The 18,896-nt window shown below is 34.7% G+C and overlaps 1 protein-coding gene across 1 annotated transcript in view; it reads left to right on the forward strand.

Annotated features, from left to right (window-relative positions):
* LRRIQ1 (leucine rich repeats and IQ motif containing 1) overlaps positions 1–18,896 on the forward strand; it is a gene marked incomplete at both ends in the record, with an annotated part of 173,919 nt that overhangs the window by 83,143 nt on the left and 71,880 nt on the right. Inside the window, 2 exons of the mRNA XM_082665558.1 lie at positions 1,525–1,735; positions 7,872–7,991. Of these exons, the coding sequence (XP_082521684.1) occupies positions 1,525–1,735; positions 7,872–7,991 (331 nt within the window). The remainder of the gene's footprint in view (positions 1–1,524; positions 1,736–7,871; positions 7,992–18,896) is intronic.

Below are 18,896 nucleotides of genomic sequence, written 5' to 3' on the forward strand. Positions count from 1 at the left end.
ATGTTTTCAGATCTTTTTCTTTATCACCCAAATACATATTATAGTGTCTTAAATTCCTTAACTCTTTTTTTATTTTTTTTTTTAAAAATTATTTTATATTGGAGCATAGTTGATTTAAAATGTTCTGTTAGTTTCAGGTGTACAGCAAAGTGATTCAGTTATACATATATCTATTCTTTTTCAAATTCTTTAACTCAGTTTTGTTCAAAAGATGAAGGAATGAATTAATGGTTGAATGACCAAATGTGAATTAATTCCATAGCAAAGTTTATTAAGTTCTGTTTACCCTAGGAGGAGGAAATGATTTGTTGAAGCATGATTTTTTTTCCTATAAGGAATACGAGTAGATTATCTTAAGCCAGAAAAAAATTTATCCACTAACTTCAATTCATAGCAAAATAGATTGAAGCCTTCCACAAGCTTTAGGTAAAATGGTGATGATGATGATGACATTATTAATAACAATAGAAAATGGTTACATCATTCCTTTCTAATTTCCCACAAATATATTCCTATGAGAAAAAAAAATATATAAGGTGATGTCTGGCAGTTTATCACTTAATTCCATTTTGCCTTAAACTCACTAGTATGAGGAATGAAAAAATTTCTTTGGGCTTGGCAATTATAAAATTATTGAAAACTTTTTCAAGGGAGCCTGGAAAAGGTGAATGTACATGAATCACTTCTCCTTGATATGCCTTTTAAAACTAAACCCAAAGATTTGAAGAACAATTAAGCCAGTAGTTAGCACTTTGACTATACCTTGTACCTTGATAATATTTCTGCAACAATCTATGTGGGAAAGGAAAATTCTTTTCCTTTCCATCCAATGATGAAGAATTAAATGATTAAGCAAGCTGAGAACCCACTTACAATCAATGTACATTATTATTCAAATTTTGGTAATGTTGCTGGGCAGCTTATGGGGATGTGGGAAAAACACAGTGTTGATTGATTCAGTGCCAGAAATTGGTAAATAGATGTAGGCTGGAAAAAATGTTAGCATTTACTACCGGGCTTATAAGAGAATGACTTAAGTATTTGTCCATGGGCAGATAGGAAAGTGAAGCTAGCAGACCTGATGGGTCCTTTCTCTTAGAGAGAACGGGGGCTCTTCTTCCTCTCAAAACTTAGTCTCTCTGCTGTGAAGAGGATCCCATCCTCTCTTGCCAACTGACTCCTATATTTTTCCCCCTTTTGCATCATCATTTTCCCCCCTTTCTACTGGTTCAGGATCCTTGCTATCATACAAAATCTCGATAATATCTTCCTCCTTAAAAGAAACAAAAATCCCTAGTACTCATATCCCCTCTCTAAGTTACTGGCCCATTTCTCTCCTTCAGATTTTAAGGTTTCCGTATTATTTTTACTTCTATGACTATAGTTAAATAAAAGAACGGGTCTTATTTTTAAATAATACTTTATATAGTCTATGTTTACAAATAAATATATCTTATGAGGACCTCTTAACTACAACTGTATATTTATGGGTACTAAAAATATTTTTTTTTCTCCTCTTAATAGTATGGCAGCTATGGTAATTCAGGCATGCTGGCGTGGTTACACTGTGCGCAGACAGATTCATTTCTCTATAAAGCTACATCCTGCTGCAATAGGACCCCTGACATCCCAGTCAAATTCCTGCATTGAAAACCAAATTATTTTAAAGAAAGAAGAAATAAAAAATACTGTGAACATCCAAGAACAGAGGGAGAAGGCTGCTATTCTTATTCAGGTTACTTTTAATCTTTGGGTGAAATAATTAATTATGAGAGATGTATTAGTTATCTTTCACTGGGTTATTCTGTATAACAGGCAATCCCTGAATCTTAGCCATTTACAAATACATGGATTTATTTCTTATTCATGTGACATGTAGGCTGCTGGTTAGCCGCAGGTTGGCTTTGCTTCTGCTGAGTATCTAGGCTTAAGGAGTAGTCTATAATTTGTAAATACTGTTCTTATGACTGAGGGTCAAGCTGAACCACACAATCATATCAAAACTTCTGCTCAGATGTGGCATTTGCCACATATGCTAACATTTGATTAGTCAAAGCAGGTCTCTCTTGGCCTAATCTATAGCTATTTCTAGAAGCATGTTTAAAAATCTACTAAAATAATTGTTAAAGTCCTTCAAATATCCATTTAACTTGAAAATTCAGAACCTCACCAAGATCAGATTTCAAAATGAAGTTCAATCTGATCACATTTATCCTTTTATTTATTCACTGATCAAATAATTTTTAGAACGTACTGTTTGTCAAGCACTATTTTAGGTTCAAGAAATTTAACTAGGAACAAAGCATGCAAGATCTCTTCCCTCATGGAGTTTATGTCCTGGTGGGTTAAATAAATACATAAAATAAAGTCTGGAAATTCATGGTACTACACCTGAATTGAATGATAGTAACTAAAAAAAAATATAGTGTTTCCCTTTATTCATTCATTTAGTAACTATTACTTGGCACAAAAATTTTACTAGCTTACATGTTGGGATGTGCAGATAAATAAGGTAAGTATGTTAGATTGTGATAAGTACTAAGGGGAAAAATAAATCAGGAAAAGAGGGATAGGAGTATCTAAGGAAAATTAATCATTTTAGACAGGATGGATGTGGAAGACCAGGAAAGGTGACATTGCAGCAGGAGATAAGCCATTGGGTATCTCGGGGAAGAATATTCCAGGCAGAGGAATATCAGATTCAAAGGCACTGATTTAGGAGCATACCCACAGTGTTTATAGAGCAGTAAGAAACAGTGTGACTGAAGAGGGGTGAAGGGGAGAAGAGTAGGACTTATAAATCCTAAATCATTGTAAAGACTTTGGCTTTTACTCTGAATGACATGGGAAGATATTACAGGAATCTGAGCAAAGGACTCACATGACCAAGTTTCCTTTATGTTGTGATTATAATATAGGAAGGCAATAGTAGGAGCAGCAAAATTGGGAGGCTATTGCAGTAATCCAAAGTGTAGATTTTGGTAGCATGGACCAGAGTATTGCAGAAGAAGTGGTAAGAAAATCACATTCCCAAATATATGTTGATTTATCTTGAGGGTATACGTATATACTTTGAAGGTAGACCTGATGATATTAGTACATGGGGATGTGGTCTTTGAAAGACAGAGAGGAGTCAGGGATGCCTATAAGGTATTGGCATAAGCAACTGGAAAAATAGCCTTAAAATTAAGTTTCTGGGTTTTGTTATTAAAGCCATAGTTTTTTAAGAGAATTATCTTTGCTATGGTTCTAATGAATATATTTAGTATTTCAGTTGACTTAATTTGTCTGGACTGTATTCCTAAGGGCAATGCATAGACAAAGCTGTTACTGATGCCTGAATGGGTTGGGAGTGGAGGGAGGTCAGTGGATTCAAGGAAACTCTGAGGAAAAGAAAGGAACCTCAGTTACTGTCTCAAAATACTATTCTGCTGCATGAGGAATGAAAATGTCATGCAATCCAAACTTCCGCCTGTCATGAGTGGATGAGCAATACATTTTTCAGCATTGATGGTAAATAGATATTAAACTTTTGCTTCATTCTATTCAATAAAGAGAAGTTCATTACTTTATGAAATAGTCTAGCTCAGTGACATATATCTGTTGAATGTCCTTTTGTTAAGTTTGTCTCCGTAACAAATGTAAGCATAATTCAGCCTTTCTTTGCAACTTAGAACAAGTCTCTTCTGAGGTACATCATGGTATTATACTTAAAATCATTGAAGTCAACTCAACTTCATTTTCTCTTCTCCTGAGTACAATCTAGTTTCTTAAACTATTCATCTTAAAAATATGACTTCTAGACTGTCTAACCATCCGGGAGAGCAGAGCATGATATGGTAGAAAGAGCCCAGGCTTTAGAAGGAGCAAAATGAAGATTTCATGAAGGATGTGGTGGAGACTGCTCTGTGCTCACCAAAACCCACATTCTCCTCTTCCTAGCATACTGCCAGCCTAGATATTCCAGCTTTCCTTGCACTTTTTAATATGGCCCTTTTTTTCTGAGTAAATGAAAAATATGTGCACCACTTCATGTCTGGCCCATAAAACCTCCCACAAACATTCTTTCATATTCTTTTCCCTTTCTGGTTGGCTGAAGTGAAGACAGCCTTTAGGGCATCCTTGGATGCTGTCTCTTGGGATTGCAGAGTTGCAAAGCCTGGATATCTGAATCACTTTATGTTAAACTGACGCCAGTTGTCTTGTTTTCACTCTCAATGCTTGTTATGTGATCGTGAAATTAATTAGTTTTGAATTATTGTACATTTCTGGATATATTTTTATAGCGCTTAGCTTACCCTAACTAATATTAAGGATATAAGATACAGCTTGAGAAATAGGGCTCAATGTAAATATGTAAGAGAATGGAATTCCAGGTACAAAAGATAGTAGGAATAAAAGAACATAGGATTTCACATTACTGGAATAATAAGTTATAGTACAGCTAGACTACCGTAAGGACTAGAATATTAAGAGAATGTAGGAGAAACATGGGCAGAGATGTGTGAACAATTTTAGCAAGAAACAAGTGTATGGTATGAGTATGTTCTGGGATTGGGAGTTGGTGGTAGTTAGAGAAGAAAAAGATGTTGGATATGTCTAATATAGATAGGACTCTGACCAGGGAATTGATTTGAATGTGTGAGAAAGAGGAATTAATCATAGATGGATGGCTGGGAGAAAAATTGAAACCTTGACATGAATAAATGACTTAGAAGAAGAATCTGAACATTACTTATTACACATTTATATTACCTTTATTTCCCATAAACTGAACAGAGGTGGCTGGGACTTTAATTCCTGATCCTACACAGATTCATGAGGGAGGTATCTATACATGTCACACCAGAAAAATATATACTGTGTATTACAGTTTAGAGCTTTGCAGAAGTCATATCCCTGATAAGTTAGGCTGGATCCATTGTGAGCCATGATGAGTCAGTCCTTTTGCTCTTGTCGTTGAAGGTCTGTATTAAAGAATTCCCTTTATACTCTCTTTCCCCTAGGTCTGCACCTAATCTTGATATCTTATAATTACACTGGTGTAAGAAAAAGGGGGGTGGGGTGGAGGAGGGATAACTGAGGTAGAGAAGATGACCTAGCAAAAAAGAATCAAGGGAAGGAAAGCATGTTTCCCTAACGTTTAGAACCTTGTTAGGACAGGGTTGGGGAAGAAAGGATATGAAGGGTACCTCCCTAGCAGGAATAAGTCACAGGCCCATTTGCCATGTAGAGAGAAAGCATTTTGAAAGGTAGCAAGGAACCAAGGGAGCATAAATACTGGATAAAGCAATCAAAAAAGAGAGGAGTTTAAAAAAAAAATTCCAAAATGAAGGGTGCTATTGACTGAATGCTTATGTTCTCCACAACATTCATAAGTTGAAACTTAATCCCCAATGTGATGATATTTGGAGGTGGGGCCTTTTGGAGGTGAATATGTCATGATGGTGGAGCCCCCATGAATGAGATTAGTGCCCTTATAGAAGAGACCCCTGAGAGCTCTCTAGTTCCTTCTACCATGTGAGTACACAGTGAGAAGACAGCCATCTATGAACCAGGAACCTTGCTCTCACCAGACAATAAATCTGTCAATGACTTGGTCTTAGACTCCTTAGCCTCCTCCAGAACTGGGAGAAATAAACGTTTGTTGTTTAAGCCACCAAGTCTGTGGTATTTTTGTTATTGCAGCCCAAACAAACCAAGACAAAAGGGGGAAAAGAAAAATAGTTTGTTTTCCTCTAAGGTAGCTAGCTTGCATATGCCACTCACCCACAGTACATGACATACCCAGGTCTATAATAACAACCCAGCTACATGAGACTAATAAAGCAGGCAAAGAGCTTTATTATGGTACTCTTTGATGGTACTCTCCATAATGGGTAAGTTAAAAAGAGGAAGGCCACTTTCTCAGGCAATACTTTTAATAATGTTCCTCATCACACAAAGATGTCCTCTCTTCTGTTTCTACCATTTAATACTGTTCAAGTTCTTGATTCATATTGACATCCTTTCTCCTCAGAAAGAGTTTTGAACTCTCTTGGGAAGTTATTTATTCATAGCAAGTTACAAAATAATGGAATACTATTTCTATACTGAAAATCATTTTTAGAGACAAAACTGGTTAAAATTTAGTTATAGTTTTTGAACTTTATGTGATGTTTAATATCACACTATTTTCTTATTTGATAAACTAAGAAGTAAATAGAATTGTTAAAAACAAAGGGACAAGGAAATTGGGAAAATAATATTTAATGTGTGTCTAGTATGTGACAATCATGTGTTCATCACTGTATATAAATGTATATACATTTATCCTACTCCCTTCCCTGCCTTTGAGTCTATGCCAAAGGCAAGTGATGGTGGCTGACTCCCTTGCTATAGTCTGTTTTTTCTCATTTGTGCAGCCCTTGATTGTTTCCACTATGTATGTGCATGTGTGCACACACACACGTACACACACACACACACACACACACATGCCCAATTAGAAGTGGGGCATCTTATGTGATTGGTTTGGGAAGCATATTTGCCTATCTCTGGTTGGTCCAATTGGTCCTGAGTTAGAAGTAGGGACAAAAAATAGAGAAGCTAGCAGTCATTGACCAAGTCTTAACCATTCTTGGCTAATTGTTGCAGAGGTTGTGGTTTGGCTTCCTAGGCTGATTGACAGATTGTGTGTGACTTCTATTGTCATATATGTTCTGACCATTATATGTTTGTATATTTCTCTTCTCAATATATATATTTTTCAGACTAACAATACCAGTATTATTGCTTGCAGTATGGTTACTAAAACATATTTAAGGTAACTTTTGTAGTTAAATTTATCTTTTGATTGTATTTCACTAGGAATGTAGTCAAATAAATCTATTTTAAAGTCACTTTAAATACCTTCTGTGTGGTTATGCCCGTAGCACAAAATATATTTTTACATTTTGGGGGGGGGTTTCTTTTACTTCATATTTATTTGTTTTACAATTTTATTAAGCATGTGCACAGTTCCAAAATCAAATCTAAGCAAGGTGTATATTCAGAGACATCTGGCTTCTACTGTTTTCTATCTCTATAGGTAATAATTTTTAAAATTAATTTTATGCTTTATGCTTTCACTTTTTAAATATTAGCAACCACATATATTTAAATATATAAGTTTATATAATGTATATTGTTTATTGTATATTTTATATGGATTTTCATAGATAAATGGAGGCATGCAATACACATTTCTACCTGTGTTTTACACTTACTATATATCCTGGAGCTTACTCCCTAGCAGTGTATACAGATACTAATTTTTTAAAAACTCCAGTGTTCTTGGAATTATAGTTAGGAAAGCTCCAAGATTCCTCCAAGATTATTGAGGAATCTGAATGTTTTTAATTCTATTATTATGTGCTTTGTTTATTTAAAGATGAAATTAGTTAATTGTTATGGACCAGGATACTAAGTCTCTAATATGGCCATTTATATATGTTGAAGTTTTCCTAAATGAGTGTTAGTTTATTTTATACATAATCATTTGAAAATTAGCAAAATTGGTTTTCCTCTGTATCTCTTTCTACTTAATTTAGAATGGGTCCCAGAGGAATTGTCAGATAATTGATTGGTTGACCTACATGTGCAGTTGAGGGAGTTTTAAAGATTCTTTTCTGCTTACCACAAGGAAAATCTCCTGAGATTCAGAGCTTTAGACACAAGCAGTCATTTAATTTATCTTCCAGTTTTAAATGTCACATAAAGTTCAAAAAACAGATTATTGAGCCATTAAACTAAGGTCTAAGATGTTTTATCTTCCTAATGGGATAACACAGAGAATCTGGTTTGGAGTTTGATCTATAACCTTGTATAACATGCTTTAAATTTTTGTTTAGGCAGTTTGGAAGGGCTTTCTTTTGCGAAAGAAACTGACAACAGCTCTAGAGGCTATTAAGAATGAAGAATCTGAAGAAGAATACGAAGAAATAGATTTAGAAGATTTTACATTTGATGAAGTAAGTGCCAACTACAACATATAGATATTGGTCTTAAAATATTTTAGTATACTATTTTGGAGCTAAACCTTTTTCTAAGGTTTTCATCCTTTTAACACTGTGTTATAGATCTTTTTTCAAGTTGCACTTGAAAAAGTATGCTTCTAATTTTTTAACATCTTCATTTATGATACAAGCTTGTACAGTGTGTAAATGTGGTCATGGAATATTTACAAGAATTTGTGTGTATTCAACCAGATTTACACAATGTTTTATCAATTATTCTTCATTAAATATAACTCTGAGCTTATTTATGCCCTGTTCAACAAATTTTAGTAGCTCTTTGTGGCCTAGCAAAATGAGGACAGCCTCCTTAAATTGTTATTCAAGTATTCAACAATAAGACAGCAAACTCTACAGATATATTTACCACTTCCCACCTGTGGCGTCCACATGCTCTAACCACATTGAGCACCTTCTTACTGTACCTTTTACGTCCTTAGTCTTGCTTATTCTGTTTCCTCTTCTCTAGACAGTTAAACCCACATAACTACCACTAAGATTAAGGTAGAGGACATATGACTATCCCCAGAAGACTTCTCGTGCCTTCATAGTATTCATACCTCCATCATCATAGATTAGTTTTGCCTATTTCTGAACTTCCAAATAAGTGGAATCATCCAGTATGTACTCTTTTTTCATATAATATTATGTCTGTGAGATATACCTATGTGGTTGAGTGTAGCTGTATATATACCATTCTTTTCAATATACTACTTTTAATCTATGATTTGAATATACCAATTTTTAAAAGTCTGTTCTACTTTTGGTGGATTATTTGTCACTGAGTTATTTCTAGTGTTGCCTATTATGCCTAAAGACGCTATGAACATTTTTTTTTAAATAAATTTATTTATTTATTTATTTTTGGCTGCGTTGGGTCTTCGTTGCTGTGCGCGGGTTTTCTCTACTTGCGTCAAGTGGGGGCTACTCTTTGCTGTGGTGCGCGGGCTTCTCACTGCGGTGGCTTCTCGTCGCAGAGCACAGGCTCTAGGTGTGCGGGCTTCAGTAGTTGCAGCACGTGGGCTCAGGTAGTTGTGGCTCACAGGCTCTAGAGTGCAGGCTCAATCATTGTGGTGCAAGGGCATAGTTGCTCTGAGGCATGTCGGATTTTCCCAGACCAGGGATCGAACCCGTGTCCCCTGCATTGGCAGGCGGATTCTTAACCACTGCGCCACCAGGGAAGGCCAGCTATGAACATTCTTGTACATGCTTTTTGATGTGCATGTTCACATTTCTTTTGGGAACTGAATTTCTCAGCCATAACATTAACCTATATTTAGTAGCTAGCGCCTAACGGTATTCCAAAGTGATTGTATCAATTTACAGTCCTATCAGCAGGATATGAGAGTTTCAGAGGAGATTTATCCTCACCAACACTTTGTATTTTCATGTCTTTTTCCCCCCCAATCCAGTAGGTTTGTAGTGGTATCTAGTTGTTTTAATTTCCATTTCTCTCATAACTAATAATGTTGAATACGTTTTCGTATGCTTATGGCCATTTGGATATCTACTTTTATGACATGATCAAGTGTTTGTGCTTTCTTTTAAACTTTAATTTTATTTTTTTTTATACAGCAGGTTCTTATTAGTCATCAATTTTATACACATCAGTGTATACATGTCAATCCCAACCGCCCAATTCATCACACCACCACTCCGCCCCCCTCTCCCACCACTTTCCCCCCTTGGTGTCCATACGTTTGTTCTCTGCATCTCTGTCTCAAATTCTGCCCTGCAAACTGGTTCATCTGTACCATTTTTCTAGGTTCCACATATATGCGTTAATATACGATACTTGTTTTTCTCTTTCTGACTTACTTCATTCTGTATGACAATCTCTAGATTCATCCACATCTCTACAAATGACTCAATTTCATTCCTTTTAATGACTGAGTAACACTCCATCATATGTATGTACCACGTCTTCTTTATCCATTCATCTGTCGATGGGCATTTAGGTTGTTTCCATGTCCTGGCTATTGTAAATAGTGCTGCAATGAACATAGAACTGCATGTGTCTTTTTGAATTACGGTTTTCTCTGGGTATATGCCCAGTAGTGGGATTGTTGGGTCATATGGTAATTCTATTTTTAGTTTTTTAAGGAACCTCCATACTGTTCTCCGTAGCGGCTGTATCAGTTTACATTCCCACCAACAGTGCAAGAGGGTTCCCTTTTCTTCATACCCTCTCCAGCATTTCTTCTTTGTAGATTTTTTGATGATCCCCATTTGAACTGGTGTGAGGTGATTCCTCATTGTAGTTTTGATTTGCATTTCTCTAATAATTAGTGATGTTGAGCATCTTTTCATGTGCTTCTTGACCATCTGTATGTCTTCTTTGGAGAAATGTCTACTTAGGTCTTCTGCCCATTTTTGGATTGGGTTGTTTGTTTCTTTAATATTCAGCTGCATGAGCTGTTTATATATTTTGGAGATTAATCCTTTGTCCGTTGATTCATTTGAAAGTATTTTCTCCCATTCTGAGGGCTGTCTTTTCGTCTTGTTTATGGTTTCCTTTGCTGTGCAAAAGCTTTTAAGTTTCATTAGGTCCCATTTGTTTATTTTTGTTTTTATTTCCATTAATCTAGGAGGTGGATCAAAAAAGATCTTGCTGTGATTTATGTCAAAGAGTGTTCTTCCTAAGTTTTCCTCTAAGAATTTTATAGTGTCCGGATTTACATTTAGGTCTCTAATCCATTTTGAGTTTATTTTTGTGTATGGTGTTAGGGAGTGTTCTAATTCCATTCTTTCACATGTAGCTGTCCAGTTCTCCCAGCACCACTTATTGAAGAGACTGTCTTTTCTCCATTGTATATCCTTGCCTCCTTTGTCATAGGTTAGTTGACCATACATGCATGGGTTTATCTCTGTGCTTTCTATCTTGTTCCATTGATCGATATTTCTGTTTTTGTGCCAGTACCATATTGTCTTGATTACTGTAGCTTTGTAGTATAGTCTGAAGTCAGGGAGTCTGATTCCTCCTGCTCCATTTTTTTCCCTGAAGACTGCTTTGGCTATTCGGGGTCTTTTGTGTCTCCAAAAAAATTTTAAGATTTTTTTGTTCTACTTCTGTAAAAAAATGCCATTGGTAATTTGATAGGCATTGCATTGAATCTGTAGATTGCTTTGGGTAGTATAGTTAATTTCACAATATTGATTCTTCCAATCCAAGAACATGGTATATCTCTCCATCTGTTGGTATCATCTTTAATTTCTTTCATCAGTGTTTTATAGTTTTCTGCATACAGGTCTTTTGTCTCCCTAGGTAGGTTTATTCCTAGATATTTCATTCTTTTTGTTGCAGTGGTAAATGGGAGTGTTTCCTTAATTTCTCCTTCAGATTTTTCATCGTTACTATATAGGAATGCAAGAGATTTCTTTGCATTAATTTTGTATCCTGCAATCAAATTCATTGTTCAGCTCTAGTAGTTTTCTGGTGGCATCTTTAGGATTCTCTATGTATAGTATCATGTCGTCTGCAAAGAGTGACAGTTTTACTTCTTCTTTTCCAGTTTTTATTCCTTTTATTTCTTTATCTTCTCTGATTGCCATGGCTAGGACTTCCAAAACTATGTTGAATAATAGTGGTGAGAGTGGACATCCTTGTCTTTTTCCTGATCTTAGAGGAAATGCTTTCAGTTTTTCACCATTGAGAATGATGTTTGCTGTTGGTTTGTCATGTATGGCCTTTATTATGTTGAGGTAGGTTCCCTCTATGCCCACTTTCTGGAGAGTTTTTATCATAAATGGGTGTTGAATTTTGTCAAAAGCTTTTTCTTCATCTATTGAGATGATCATATGGTTTTTATTCTTCAATATGTTAATATGGTGTATCACGTTGATTGATTGGTATGTATTGAAGAATCCTTGCATCCCTGGGATAAATCCCACATGAACATGGTGTATGATCCTTTTAATGTGTTGTTGAATTCTGTTTGCTAGTATTTTGTTGAGGATTTTTGTATCTATATTCATCAGTGATATTGGTATGTAATTTTCTTTTTTTGTAGTTTCTTTGTCTGGTTTTGGTATCAGGGTGATGGTGGCCTCATAGAATGAGTTTGGGAGTGTTCCTTCCTCTGCAGTTTTTTGGAAGAGTTTGAGAAGGATGGGTGTTAGCTCTTCCCTAAATGTTTGATAGAATGTACCTGTGAAGCCATCTGGTCCTGGACTTTTGTTTGTTGGAAGATTTTTCATAACAGTTTCAATTTCATTACTTGTGATTGGTCTGTTCATATTTTCTATTTCTTCCTGGTTCAGTCTTGGAAGGTTATACCTTTCTAAGCATTTGTCCATTTCTTCCAGGTTATCCATTTTATTGGCTTAGAGTTGCTTGTAGTAGTCTCATAGGATGCTTTGTATTTCTGTGGTGTCTGTTGTAACTTCTCCTTTTTCATTTCTAATTTTGATTTGAGTCCTCTCTTTTTCTTCATGAGTCTGGCTAATGGTTTATCAATTATTGTTTATCTTCTCAAAGAACCAGCTTTTAGTTTTATTGATCTTTGCTATTGTTTTCTTTGTTTCTATTTCATTTATTTCTGCTCTGATCTTTATGATTTCTTTCCTTCTGTTAACTTTGGGTTTTGTTTTTTTTTCTTTCACTAATTCCATTAGGTGTAAGGTTAGGTTGTTTATTTGAAGTTTTTCTTGTTTATTGAGGTAGGCTTGTATAGCTCTAAACTTCCCTCTTAGGACTGCTTTTGCTGCATCCCATAGGTTTTGGATCGTCGTGTTTTCATTTTCACTTGTCTCTACGAATGTTTTGATTTCCTCTTTGATTTCTTCAGTGATCTCTTGATTATTTAGTAACGTATTGTTTACCCTCCTTGTGTTTCTGTTTTTTACGTTTTTTTCCCTGTAATTGAGTTCTAATCTCATAGCGTTGTGGTCGGAAAAGATGCTTGATATGATTTCGATTTTCTTAAATTTACTGAGGCTTGATATGTGACCCAAGATATGATCTATCCTGGAGAATGTTCCGTGCACACTTAAGAAGATAGTGTAATCTGCTGTTTTTGGATGGAATGTTCTATAAATATCAATTAAATCTATCTGGTCTATTGTTTCATTTAAAGCTTCTGTTTCCTTATTTATTTTCATTTTGGATGATCTGTCCATTGGTGTAAGTGAGGTGTTAAATTCCCCCACTATTATTGTGTTACTGTTGATTTCCTCTTTTATAGCTGTTAGCAGTTGCCTTATGTATTGAGGTGCTCCTTTGTTGGGTGCATATATTCTTATAATTGTTATATCTTCATCTTGGATTGGTCCCTTGATCATTATGTAGTATCCTTCCTTGTCTCTTGTAACATTCTTTATCTTAAAGTCTATTTTCTCTGATATGAATATTGCTACTCCAGCTTTCTTTTGATTTCCATTTGCATGGAATATCTTTTTCCATCCCCTCACTTTTAGTCATATGTGTCCCTAGGTCTGAAGTGGGTCTCTTGCAGACAGCATATATATGGGTCTTGTTTTTGTATCCATTCAGCAAGTGTGTGTCTTTTGGTTGGAGCATTTAATCCATTTACGTTAAGGTAATTATCGATATGTATGTTCCTGTGACCATTTTCTTAATTGTTATGGGGTTTTTTTGTAGGTCCTTTTCTTCTTCTGTTTTTCCCACTTAGATAAATTCCTTTAGCATTTGTTGTAGAGCTGGTTTGGTGGTGCTGAATTCTCTTAGCTTTTGCTTGTCTGTAAAGCTTTTAATTTCTCTATTGAATCTGAATGAGATCCTTGCTGGGTAGAGTAATCTTGGTTGTTGGTTCCTCCCTTTCATCACTTTAAGTATATCATGCCACTCCCTTATGACCTGTAGAGTTTCTGCTGAGAAATCAGCTGTTAACCTTATGGGAGTTCCCTTGTATGTTATTTTTCATTTTTCCTTTGCTGCTTTCAATAATTTTTCTTTGGCTTTAATTTTTGCCAATTTGATTACTGTGTGTCTCGGTGTGTTTCTCCTTGGTTTTATTCTGTATGGGACTTGCTGCGCTTCCTGGACTTGGGTGGCTCTTTCCTTTCCCAATTTTGGGGAGTTTTCGACTGTAATCTCTCAAATATTTTCTCTGGTCCTTTCTCTCTCTCTTCTCCTTCTGGGACCCCTATAATGTGAATGTAGTTGTGTTTAATGTTGTCCCAGAGGTCTCTTAGGCTGTCTTCATTTCTTTTCATTCTTTTTTCTTTATTCTGTTCCACAGCAGTGAATTTCACCATTCTGTCTTCCAGGTCACTTTTCCGTTCTTCTGCCTCAGTTATTCTGCTATTGATTCCTTCCAGTGTAGTTTTCATTTCATTTATTGTATTGTTCATCTCTGTTTGTTTGTTCTTTAATTCTTCTAGATCTTTGTTAAACATTTCTTACATTTTCTTGATCCTTGCCTCCATTCTTTTTCCGAGGTTCTGGATCATCTTCACTATCATTATTCTGAATTCTTTTTCTGGAAGGTTGCCTATCTCCACTTCATTATGTTCTTTATCTGGGGTTTTATCTTGTACCTTAATCTGGTACATAGCCCTCTGCCTTTTCATCTTGTCTATCTTTCTGTGAATGTGGTCTTTGTTCCACAGGTTTCAGGATTGTAGTTCTTCTTGCTTATGCTGTCTGCCCTCTGGTGGATGAGGCCATCTAAGAGGCTTGTGTAAGTTTCCTGATGAGAGGGACTGGTCGTTTGTGCATTTTTATGTAGGGTTGTACATCTCTTTTCTTATTGTCTTGTAGGAGTGCTATATATAATCTAAATACCTCTCTGTTTTCCCGTGCAAATATATTCCCTAAATTCTGGGGTTTCCCTTTTTTTTCTCTCTTTATGGTTTAGTTTGATGAACAGAATGTTTCTGTTTTAAATTAAAAACAAAAGTTTTTATTTGTGACATATAAGATATCTTTGCTTACTCAGGTCATTAACATATTCTAGAAACTTTATTATCTTAACTTTCAGCATTTAAGTCTGTGGTGCATCTGGAATTAAATTTTGCCTGCAGTGTGAATAAGAGGTCAATTTCCCTCCAAACATACACATTTGGTTATTTTGTTGACCCACAACCATTTGTTGTTTAGACCATACTTTTCACAATGGATTACAGTGGAGGCTTTTATTTAAATTCAGGAAACTCTGTGCATGGGTTCTCTTAATTTTTCTCATCATTCTGTTGTTTATTCTTATATCACTATTTCAATTTCTGTATAATTTATAATAAATTTTGTTATCTAGTCTAATAAGAGCTCCAACTTTGTTCTTCTTCAAGAAAGAACTGCTATTGCTACCGTTGATCCATTTCATTAATGTACGAATTTTAGAACCATCCTGTCAATTTGCACAATGAATGTTAGTATTTTCTCTAAGATTGCAAGAAATCTGTAAATCAATTTGGGAGAACTGATATTTTTAGAATATTACATTTTTAAATTCATGAACATAGAATATCTCATTTATTTAAGCCACTTAAAATCTCTGCCCATAAGAGCAGAGATTTTTTTTTCTTGTGCCTCTTATTTATTTTTCTTGCTTTATTGTCCTGACTACTACCTTCAGTAAAATGTTAAATAATGGTGATTTTAGCAGGCATCTTTTGCTAGCTCCTGGTCTCAGGCTGAAAGCTTTCCATGATGAAGTCAGATGTTTAATACATGTTTCTTGTAGAAACTCTATATTTGATTGAGTTACCCTCCTTAGTATCTTCTTACCTTTCTAAAAGTTTAATATGATGATGATGTTGATGATTCTATATATGATTTGAATTTTGTCAGATACTTTTTATACCTATAACATTGATTTTTAAAAATTAAACCTTGTATTCCTAGAATAAACCAACTTAACTATAATACATTATCTTTTTATATATCTCTGAATTTGATCTGCTAATATTTTGGTTAGGATTTTTGCATTTATATTCTAGAAGAAGCTGTGCCCATATATTTTCTTTCTTGTAAAGCTCTTCAGATTTTGTTATCAAGGTTGTGTTGACCTTATATTTGATTAGGAAGTGTTTCCTATGTTTGATGTAAGATTGGAAGAGTTTGATGTAAGATTGATGTTATTTGTTTCTTAACAATTTGTCTTAGCACATAATCTATTTGGGATAATATTACATGTGCACTTGAAAGGAATGTGCATTTTGCAGGTGTTATGGTTACTAAAATCTCAGTTACTTCAAGCTTGTTAATTGTGTTTTAAAGAATCCTTATTTTTAGTGATTTGGGGAGGTTTCTATCAGTTATTGACAGAAGAATGCTAAAATCTCTTCTTAAGATTGTGGGTTTCTCTAAATCAGTTTTTAGTTCTGTCAAATTTGGCCTCATACTTTGAGGATATGTTATTAGGGTATACATGTTTAGAATAGTTAAGTCATTGTATTACTGACACTTTTATAATGATAAAATTTCACTCTTTAACTCTAATTTCCCTCTTTAACTAATTGCCTTATTGGCCATTCCCTCCGATATTTTCATACTTACAGCAACTTTCTTTTGACTGGTAATTTTATAATATATATTTTCCTAACCATTCCCATTAAACATCTCTGTTGCTTTTATATTGAAACTGTGACTCTTATACGAGTATACAGTTGGATTTTGCTTACTTTTATATTCCATTTTGATTTTTTATTAATATATTCAGACTTTAAATTTATTTCAATTGAGAGTATAATTAGGTTTATATATTTCATCTTTCTGTTTGTGTTCCATTTGTCCTGTTAGTTCTGTGTTCCTTTTCTGCTTCTTTTTACCTTTTTTTCCCTTTAATCAGGTATTTTTGTTTTTCCTTTTTTTCTCACATTAGCTTGTTAATTTATGGTTACCTCTTTCTATGCACTTCATTCCTTCCTGCATTATTATGCTTCCATCATTTTCTTCTACCTTAAGGACTTTCTTTAATATATATTTTAGTTCAGGTCAGTTTTTGATTGCTTGAAAATTTCTTTCACTTAAAACTTTGAAGGATATCTTCTTTAGATATAGAATTCCAGGTAGGCTTTTGGTGTTTGAAGATGCCATATTTATTATCTTCTGGCTTTCATAGATTCTATTGAAAAATCAGTAATAAGTCTTATTTTTTCTTCTTTGAAGATACTTCTTTCCAACTCTTACTCCCCAGACTACTTTTAAGGTTTATTTCCTGTATTTGTTTTTCAGCATGGGTGTGGTTTTCTTTGTATGTACTCTGCTTGGAGTGGGGGAGGTTATGTGGCTTCTTGAATCTGTGGTTTATGTCTTTCATCAGTTTTGGAAATTGCTTGGCCAGAGGTATTTCAAATATTTAATCTTTTTCATTATCTCTCTTCTCTGAGGTAAAGTAGGTCCAAAAACACATATGTTAGAATCCCTTACCATTTCTCATGTGTCTCTTAGACTCTTTCCTGAATTGTTTTCTTTTTTTACTTCTGTTTTAATTTGCATGTTTCCTACTGACCCATCTTGTAGTTCACTAATCATCTCTTTTATCTAATCATTTTTAGCCTATCTATTAAATTCCTAATTTCAGTTATTCTGTTTTTTAGTTCTGGAATTTCTACTTGATTATTTGTTGTAATTTCTAGTCATATATTGAAGTTTTCTATCATTTCCTGTATTTTCTTGAACATACTGAGTATGGTATATTCAAAGTTTTCTCGGTTGATTGCAACATCTGGATCACTTGTAGGTTTATTTCTATTGACAATTTATCTCTTGTATTGGGTTGACCAAAAAGTGCCTTCGGTTTTTAAGTAAAAATAAAGGACACATTTTTCATTTTCACCGAGAACTTTATTGAACAACGTATTCACCCTTTTGTTCCACTACCTTCTACCATTTTTCAGGCAACTTTATAATTCCATCTACCCAAAACTATTTATCTTTTTGAGCAAAGAACTGTTCCAGGTGCCTTGTACAGTCTTCCAGGGAATTAAAATTTTTTCCATTAAGAGAATTTTGTAAAGACTGAAATAAATGGAAATGCAAAGGTGCAATGTCTGGTGAATACGGCAGATGAATCAGAACTTCCCAGCCAAGCTGTAACAGTTTTTGCCTTGTCTTCAAAGAAATATGTGGTCTCACATCATTCTGATGGAAGATTATGCATTTGGTCTAATTAATCATCTGGTTTTTTTTGAAATGAGCTCATAATAGAAAACTCCCTTCCAATCCCATCATATACGTAACATCACCTTCTTTGGATGAAGACCAGCCTTTGGTGTGGTTGGTGGTAGTTCATTTTGCATGCCCCACGATCTCTTCCCTTCCACATTATTATACAGTATCCACTTTTCATCACCTGACACAATTTGTTTTAAAAATGGACCAGTTTAAGTAGAGAATCGCATGCAGAAAAATGGTCAAGAAGGTTTTTTTTCATTTAACTTACGTGGAACCCAAACATCAATGCTATTAACATAACCAAGCTGGTGCAAATGATTTTAAACGCTTGATTTGGATATTTTGAGTTTGTTGGCCATCTCTCACGTGGTATAACATTGATTGTCCTCAATTAATGTCTCGATTTGCTTGCTATCAACTTAACTGGTCTATCCAACCATGGAGCATCACCCAGGGAGAAATCTCCAGCACGAAACTTCACAAACCACTTTTGACACATTTGGTCAGTCACAAAACCTTCTCCATACACTACACAAATTTTTTTTTTACATTTCAGTTGTGTTTTTACCTTTCTTTAAATAAAGCATAATATGCCAAAAATGTTGCTTTTTTTTCATCTTCAATATTAAATGGTTACACAAAAATTCACCAATTTTGATTTTTTTTTCTTTAATGCACGCTGAAATGACAGCTGTCACAGTACAATCTAACAAAATTGTTTTGAATGAAGTTAAGACAACTAAGCACTACTAGAGCCATCTTATGGAATAAAACGAACGAACCTT

The sequence above is a fragment of the Grampus griseus genome (assembly GCF_964374135.1).
Source record: "Grampus griseus genome assembly, chromosome: 11".
NCBI lineage: Eukaryota > Metazoa > Chordata > Mammalia > Artiodactyla > Delphinidae > Grampus > Grampus griseus.